Source organism: Pyxicephalus adspersus, chromosome 2 (assembly GCF_032062135.1).
Source record: "Pyxicephalus adspersus chromosome 2, UCB_Pads_2.0, whole genome shotgun sequence".
In the NCBI taxonomy this organism is placed as follows: domain Eukaryota; kingdom Metazoa; phylum Chordata; class Amphibia; order Anura; family Pyxicephalidae; genus Pyxicephalus; species Pyxicephalus adspersus.
In genome coordinates, this window is record NC_092859.1 from 3,352,179 (window position 1) to 3,361,137 (window position 8,959).

Consider the following 8,959-nt stretch of genomic DNA (forward strand, 5'->3'; position numbering starts at 1 on the left):
GGAAGGCTCAGGGATCATTGGGTTAGTGGTAACTGACCTGAGACTCACAAATAGCTCATAGTTCCAGAAACCTCTAGCAACCTTAGATGGAACTCTCCACAGAACGTTGGTCGAAAAACTCTGATCTAGAGGATACCACATAAGTTATGATTAGGGATGAACAAACAATTTTTTTTAATTCGGTCTTGCGGTGAATTGTTACGTTCTCGCTTACCAAACATGTAGGCGAGAACAGCCTTTGTAAATTCGGCTGGCGAGACCGAATTTTTGGAACCTGCAAGACCAATCAGGGGAGCGGAGCTGCCAGCTCCGCTCCTCTGATTGCCGTTGCAGTCCTGTACTATGTGTTCCTGGATAGAATTTCTCTATCCAGGAACACAGTGTGAGTCTCGCTGGCTGCTCATGAATAAATGCAGCGTGGGAAAAGTCCTCTGATTTTTCCCACGGCCGCGTTCATTTATAAACGCAAGCCGCATGACTCACTCTGAGAGGAGTATCGCGGCTGCATTTATGAATGGAGTCATGCAAACCCTCCTCTCAGTGAGAGATCCCCGGGTACTAGAGGTCAGAAAAGGACTTGCCCTCATTCTGCCCTTTAGTGCCTGGGGATCGCTCACTGAATGGAGGATTCCCTCGGCTGTATTAAAAAATATTTTGATAATCCTCCTATAGTGATTTCCGATGGTTTCACAAAATTTCCCCAAAATTTTGCAAACCCATCGAAACTTCGAGAAAATTTACGTGAGAATGCCAGAGGCTCATCCCTAGTTATGTATGCACTTCTTATATTTTTTAGAGAAGTTACACCATTCTATTATTTTCAATGCTAATAATAGCTATGTCTTTGCTTTTAATTTTTTGGGTTCACACAGGGATCTTTATGCTTCGCCAGGATATGGTATATCGATTAATATCTAAATATATGAAATGCATCAGTTTGTTATTACAAGGAGAACAATCTATGAGTTTCCAAACAGGACGCATGTTAGCGTGTTTGAATTTTCTGGACTATCTGATGAAAAAGAATGTGTTTTGTTCCTCTTCATTTTCTTTTTACTGGTGTACATGGTGACAATAGTGGGAAACTTGGGGATTATAGCCCTTGTCTTTGCCTTCTCCAGCCTTCATACTCCAATGTACTTCTTTCTAAGTAGTCTGTCTTTAGTTGACCTCTTTTACTCTTCAGTGATAACTCCAAATACGTTAAATAATTTGTTTTCTTTTAGGAAGTCAATTTCTTTTTTTGGTTGTGCTCTTCAGCTTTACTTCTTCAGCGCACTGGCCAGCACTGAGACTCTTCTTCTCTCCACCATGTCCTATGACCGTTACGTGGCCATTTGTCACCCTCTCCACTACACCTTGATAATGACCAAGAAGAAATGCTTTGGTTTAATCTTATTATGTTATTCCTTATGTTTCATGCAGTCATTTGTGCATACTTGTTGTGTGTTCAGTCTTCCGTTCTGTGGCCCAAACCTTATTGACCATTTCTATTGTGACATCCCACCACTGCTAAAATTGTCCTGCTCCAGCCCTTTTCATTGTACTATGGTGACTGGTATACTTGTAGTGGCCTGTGGAATATATACATTTATAGCAATCTCTCTCTCCTATGCTTTCATATTTCTTTCAATTTTTAGGATGACCTCCTCTAATGGTAGACGGAAGGCCTTCAGTACATGTTCTTCTCATATTATTTGTGTGTCAACTTTCTTCACAACTGTTTTCTTTGTCTATCTTCGTCCTCATTCTGGGGTTTTTAGGATACAAGATAAAATGGCCTCTGTGTTCTATACAACAGTGACTCCAATGCTGAATCCTCTCATCTACAGTCTGAGGAACCAAGAAGTGAAGCAAATCTTGATCCAAGTAATCAGAAGATCACTCAATAGAACACCTCCTTAGTGAAGTCCCTAAAAACTCATAAGATATATCTATATAAAGAGTGGATATCAAAACCTACTTTAAATAACCTACCATGACAGTAGGTTAAGCCATATCTACTCCCTTCATACATGCACACACAGTAATAACTCCAACAGGGGTCCAATCACAAATCCTCTTTGTTTGTTGTTCAAAAAGAATGATAAGACAGCTGAAAACAACAAAGCTTCACCCTAAACGCCAAATGAACCCCAGGATACCCTTGCTTTGCCAACTGTTTACCTTGACGTTACAGCTGAGCTTCTATTCTCTAGAGGTTATGATCACATTCTCCATCACTCTACATCAAGTTCTAAAAGAGAAAAAATACTTCATGCCCAAGATTCTTATACATATGAATGACAAGCCCACATTGTTGACAGTCCAAGTAAAGTGTCCTAAATCTAAACTGGTGCATTTGCAATATCCTCTATCAGTCTGGCCCTCAAATTTTTGCTGCTCAGGGGAAAGTAAGATTGTGCATCTAAAGAAAAGTGAAGTATTGGTCTCTAAGGTCCTGGTCCAGCACCAGTTGTCGCCAGATGCCAGTCCCCCATCAAATGCCAAGTCTTTGCTTATAGCAAGCCCCTGCTCAGCCCTTGGACACTGGATGATCCTCCGAGCACATGGTTGCTCCCAAGACTTCTATGTGCAAATGATGGCATCTGGAGAAGGATTGGGAGAGGACCAGGAGCCCACAGATAATTACAGATTGTCTTACAGGGACAAATCCAGAATTCTAAGCCAGAGATTCTAAGCCTTAGAATAAAAAGCTAAGCTCACAGGCAAAAGATTGTTCCAGACAGCATATAATCCAAGGGTCAGCAACAGGCAAATTATAGTAAATCAAACAAAATCATAACCCGGGGCAAGTCAGCACAGCTAAATGCTACAACAGGCACACGTTACTGGGAGCAGTTTATCTTTAGCTAACTTCTTTTACAGGCTAAAAAGCCCGGGCTACCAATGTAGGACTGACATCAGGAAGTACTCTGCTCATTGGCCTCAGCACAACTCCAAATCCTTAAATCTCCAAAACCGCACACAGTCTCAGAGCAGGGGATGCTGAGAGACCATTAACAGCCAAAAGGAAACTGGGGTTGCCATAGATTGCAGAGCAGAGGACTGAAAGGTATTTGCCTGACCTCCCCTGCTGCTGCAAGCAACGCCATCAAAGAGAATAAACAGGGAGTGCTGACCTGCGATGGCCTACAGCACAAGATCACTGGCCATATAACTATCTCCCAACATGGTCACTTTGAGGGAACCATGTATTTATCCCAGGCCAACCTAGAGGCACACATAATGAGCAACACTTCTCTACAAAGATCTTTTAATTATCTCAGGTTCTGTCAATCTCCAACTCTGTTCTGTTGTTAGCAGAGAACTGTTCTCAGGTCATGCAAACTTTAGATCAGAAAACCATAACAAACATGCCAAAAATAGGATCCTTTCAAGCTATAAAAGCCTCCTGTTGCAAACATTCCTGGCGAAGCAAACACTAAAACTTTCCTCAAATTGAAATCCCGCATCAGAGAACTCTTAGCAGTCCTAAATGTTGCAAGAGTACTATACCACTAGGTCTAAAAAGACTTTTGTTTTGTGATTGCAGCTGTAAAGACAGGAGGGAAGGGTCTTAGCATTTAATGAAAAGAAAAAAAACCAAACACATTTTCATTTTTTATAGAAGGGTTATCTACATTTCTATATAATGTAAAATTTGTGGTGCTAGGTCCACTTTAAACCATTATGGGGACAGGTAAGAGGTACAATGTACTCCTAGTGCAGGGCGCTTTATTAAAGAGGGCCTTCAGATTCCAAAATAGGCCTTCCACCAACAACCCTCTACAACAATTTAGGGTGCCTTATTCTTCAAATATGTGACCCGTCTCTGTTTAGGAAAGCCATGTGGCCTAGTATGGACAGAAAGGAGGAAAAAAGGTTTCCCTTTTTCTGGACCAACCAGGCTCCATTCTTTCTTTAAAGGAAAAAAACATCATGTACAGCTTTAATGCATTTCCCAAGCATGTTATAAGACTCCAGTGGCGTTTGAAGTTGGGATATTGGAAATACACAATTGTGGGGTTCCATTGAATGAACTTTGATTCAAACACAAAAGAAGTAAAAAGGGAGATAGAGCATGCTCACTTGGGGTATATAGTTAAATGTGGCCAAAAAACATCCAATGTGGTAAACAGGAAGTGTACTTTACTCTTTATAATTTACAATATATAATATTGTAAGTCGGTGATATACAAAAGGGTTACATTTTATCAGGCAAATCCTTTGCTAAGTTGCCGTAAATGAAAATGATAATTAAATCTCTGGAGTGCTCTGATTTGATCTCCGGGACCTCAGGGCTAATTATAAAGGTAATGTTGCTTTATAAAAATGGGACAATTATACTTTCAACAAGTGCGCTAACATTTAGCTTTAAATAGCTTAGACATCATTTTATCTGAAGACAAATCTCTGTAATGAGTGGAAAATGTTTTTAAGAACACAAAGCAGTAAGGAAACCAAAAAGAAATAACCAATGGGGCCATCAGATGCTTTTATATTAGCTGCAAAATATCCAAAGAGTATTATTGGCATGCAAATATTTTTTATCATGGAGCAAATCTTCTACCAGAATGATCTCTGTTTTATCTGATTGTTGTTTAGAAAAGGACTGTCCCTCAAAAAGGACTGTATTTCTGTCTTTGTCCAGCTTTAATAAATGGGGAATTGATGGGATTCTGCATTTCTAGTGACATGAGGAAGTATTTTTCTGCACTTGCTGAAAATGTTCCTAAATATTAAAAACTAATGTAGCCACCATATCTAACGACTAGTGATCTTTCAGACTTTTTCAGACCCCAGGTATAAATCACACAGCTGGCAGCTCTAGGGTGCTCAACAAACTGCTACTGTGCACTCGGAAGTGTCAAACCACCTCGCAGGTAACCCGATTTTCATACGGCTACATCCATGGTGGAAATTTTCAACAACTCTGTGGTCAAAAGTGACTTATTGCTTTTGGGAACCAAGGCACAATCTGGTAATGCTTGGTGGTAAAACCATTGCAGATTTTGGGGTTGCCTCGCTGTTGCCCCTCTTGTCATCCTATTGAGCTTCAATTTGCCCCACAATAGGTGAAATTGAGTCACAATCAAGTGCAGTGAGTGTAACCTTATTTTTTATGAGCAGTGTATTAAATTAGGACATTTATTACAATTGTATATACTTCTTTCGTCTGGTTCTTTACTCCTTTCCACCTCACCACCCTTCTGTTCTAAAACCAAGGCTTGTACATTAACTTGATAGTTAGTCCCAGACTACAATGCCTAGTGCTGGGGTCCTGCATGTATACCAGAGAGGGAAGCTACACTAGACCTCCATAAAGACCATGCACCTTGTGGGGGTCTACGATTTTGAAAAAAGGAACTTATATATTTATATTAGTGTCACATTAATATATTTATTTTACAAAACTTTGTGGATTGCAGGTCAGACTGATTCCAAAAAGGGCTCTGTCCACCCACATATATGAGTCATTTTCTATACCTATCCTTTACCTCCAAATGTTGCAGATCCAATGGCAGTAGAAACCAGAGGTATGGGATGCAAGAACAGTGGGGCAGTGGTAGCAGTTGGAGAGGAATTGGCATTTGTTGTATGGCCAGTGGAGTTCATTGAAGTTTTCAGGGTATGTATTGCATACTCGGTTAAAGTATTCTTTTAATTGGCCATGGAATTAAAAGGATCCTGAGAATTCCTTTAAATTACTTTAAACTGTTACTAAAACTGTTAAGGCTAATGTGAGAAAAATAAATCAAATTAACCAGTGTTTTCTTTGGAGGATCAGTGACTTCACAGTCCATCAGAAAATGAACATCAGTTTCAACCTTCAGGCTTCATCTGAGATGTTGGTCCAGCAGACCCATATTTCTGGGGACCTCTTTGGCTCTCCAAATTTCTCGGCTTCCCACAGTCTTACTTCTCTTGTACAGGCCTACAAAGCCTTTCTGTCTCAGCCTCCTAACCTTAGGTTGTAACTCTCCCAGTCTAAATAAAACATTCCTTGTTATTGTGATTGACCAATTAGTTCCTAACCAGGTCCAATTTCTGGCCAGACAGAGGGGTTAAATGCTTGGCCCATGCAGTCCTTCCAAGACACAGCAGGCCTGGATCCCAAAAAAAGAGCTGCAAAACTGCAGCTCCACACGTACTTACCATCTTATCCAAATCCTTTCATTCTTCCCCCAGCAGAAATTGAAGTAAATACCTTGAAATAAACTTCAAATCCAGCCTTACACATATGCTACACTTATTGTAATCCTGACCTTAGTTAAAACTCTAAACCCCTTTTATAAAGTCATGAAATTCTCAACACTAACAAAGCATAATATAACATTATACAGGTAGTGCCCAGGTTACTTCCGTGATAGGGACTGAAGGTTTGTTCTTAAGTTGAATTTGTATGTAAATCTGACAGGTACATTATTTAATAAATGCAATTAGGTCAGATGTTTGGCTCAACATATTATTAGACAAATCCTCACTGTGAGTTAATTACAAACAAAGCAAAAAAAAAAAACTTTATAGAATCTGGAGAAAACAGAACTCATTATCATCCCCCCCTCAAATTCCAAATCTCCCCCTGACATATATCTAACTGTTAACAACACTGTTATTCGGCCCTCCCCTCAGGCAAGTTGTCTTGGTGTCACCTTCCATTCTGCCCTCTCATTTACCCCCCATATTCAGAACATTTCCAGGCCCTGTCACTTTTATCTACGCAACATCTCCAAAATCCGCCCCTACCTGTCCCCTGAGACCACCAAACTCCTTGTACACGCTCTTATCATCTCGTGTCTGGACTACTGTAACCTCCTCCTCTCTGGTATTCCACTAACCCGACTCTCTCCTCAACAATCTATTATAAACGCTGCAGCCAGACTCATCCATCCTTCCCTCCGCTCCTCTTCCGCTGCATCTCTTTGGAGTTCTCTCCATTGGCTTCCATTTCACCTTAGAATCAAATTTAAGCTCCTGTACTTTGCCTTCCAATCCCTCCACAGGTATTGTCCCACTTACATTTCTGACTTGGTAAAAACATACTCCCCCTGCCGCTCTCTCCGCTCCTCCAATGACCTACTAATGACTTCCTCACTCATAACCTCATCACACGCACGGATACAAGACTTCTCTAGAGATGCTCCAACTCTCTGGAATGGTCTTCCTCGTCCTATTCGGCTTGCTCCTACTTTCTGCTCATTTAAAAGAGCGCTCAAAACACATTTTTTCAAACTTGCCTACGCATCTTCTTCTTTCTTTTGAAACCATCACTACTTCCCACCACTACATATCTCCCATCCTATTGTGTGTGAAATTCCCCCACCTACTAGATTGTAAGCTCTTCTGGGCAGGGTTCTCTCCTCCTGTATCACTGTCTGTATTAGTCTGTCATTTGCAATCCCTATTTAATGTACAGCGCTGCGTAATATGTTGGCACTATATAAATCCTGTTTATTTATAATATTAATAATATACATTCATTAACTTCTGGAGTGAGCTGTGAATTGAAAGGAAAGGAAACGCTTTGATTGAACAGCACAGCAGGGCAAATTAGGAGGCAAACTGGGCAAATTTGCTGTTTTTGTAGCAAAGTCATCTACTTACCCCTAACTGCAATCTATTATTTCAGACTGTATTAAATGTATTATTTATTAGATAATAATTTTGCAGCTCATGTAGTATTTTATTTTCCAGGATAGTTTGAGTCATTTTTTATTAAAAATCAAGAGATGTTTCATTTCGTTATTACAAAAAGAGAAATTTTTGAGTATCGAAACAAGACACAAGTGACCATGTTTGAGTTTTCTGGACTATCTGATGACAAAGAACTTATGCCATTCTTCTTTATGTTCTTTTTACTGGTGTATATGGTGACCATAATAGGAAACTTGGGGATGGTTGCCATTGTCTATGCCTTCTCCAGTCTTCACACTCCGATGTACTTCTTCCTGAGTAGCCTGTCTTTGGTGGACCTTTTTTACTCCTCAGTTATCACGCCAAACATGTTGTTTAACTTCTTTTCTGCAAGGAAATCAATTTCATTTCTTGGATGTGCCCTCCAGCTTTACTTTTTTTGTGCACTGGCCAGCACTGAGATTATCCTTCTCTCCACCATGTCCTATGACCGATATGTGGCTATCTGCCACCCTCTTCATTATACTTTGATAATGACCAAGAAGAAATGTTTCGGTTTGGTCCTTTTTTTCACATCCCTTAGTTTCTTGCAATCCATTGCACATGTCTGTTGCGTGTTTAGTCTTCCTTTTTGTGGATCGAATTTTATTGACCATTTCTATTGTGACATCCCACCATTGCTAAAACTGTCCTGCTCAACTAACTCTCTCCGTTGTAATATGATAACTGGTATCCTTGTATCAGCCTATGCAATATATATATTGATGGCAATCTTCCTCTCTTATACTTTTATATTTATCTCCATTTTTAAGATGACATCTGCAAAAGGCAGACAGAAGGCCTTCAGTACATGTTCCTCACATATTATTTGTGTCTTGACCTTCTTTACAGCTATTTTCTTTACCTATCTACGTCCTCATTCTGGGGCCTTTGAGATACAAGACAAGGTGGCCTCTATCTTCTATACAACAATGACTCCAATGCTAAATCCTCTTATCTACAGCTTGAGGAACCAGGAGGTAAAGCGGATTCTTGTCCAAGCAATGCAAAAATCACGCTGGTTTAGATGAGGGTGAATTAAGTTCTTGAGATCTTTGCTGTGAATTACATTGATATGGACAGAACTATCTGCAGTTTCTGATGGTCAGTTTAGGCCCTGACTATTTTGCCTAACCCACCATGAATGCCCCTATGTGCACCTTGTCAGCACATGAACTGGTTGGCTTCTTCTGCTCCTTTTTTTTGGTTTCCTACTCTAAGCTTTGCTTGATGGTATTTGTAAAAGGCCAATGCAATTCAAATTCATGTACTTAGAAAATAAAAACTGAAGAATGCTTATAGG

General features: G+C 40.1%; 2 protein-coding genes across 2 annotated transcripts; both read left to right on the forward strand.

The window, feature by feature from the left end:
• Positions 1 to 927: 927 nt before the first annotated feature.
• Positions 928 to 1,905, forward strand: LOC140322092 (olfactory receptor 5G26-like). The gene has a single exon (XM_072398727.1). The coding sequence runs from the start codon at positions 928 to 930 to the stop codon at positions 1,903 to 1,905; it is 978 nt and encodes a 325-aa protein (XP_072254828.1).
• A 5,870-nt stretch (positions 1,906 to 7,775) lies between these two features.
• On the forward strand, positions 7,776 to 8,687 carry LOC140322097 (olfactory receptor 5G9-like). The gene is made up of 2 exons (XM_072398729.1): positions 7,776 to 8,328; positions 8,446 to 8,687. The coding sequence occupies exons 1-2, from the start codon at positions 7,776 to 7,778 to the stop codon at positions 8,685 to 8,687; spliced, it is 795 nt and encodes a 264-aa protein (XP_072254830.1).
• Positions 8,688 to 8,959: the final 272 nt, after the last annotated feature.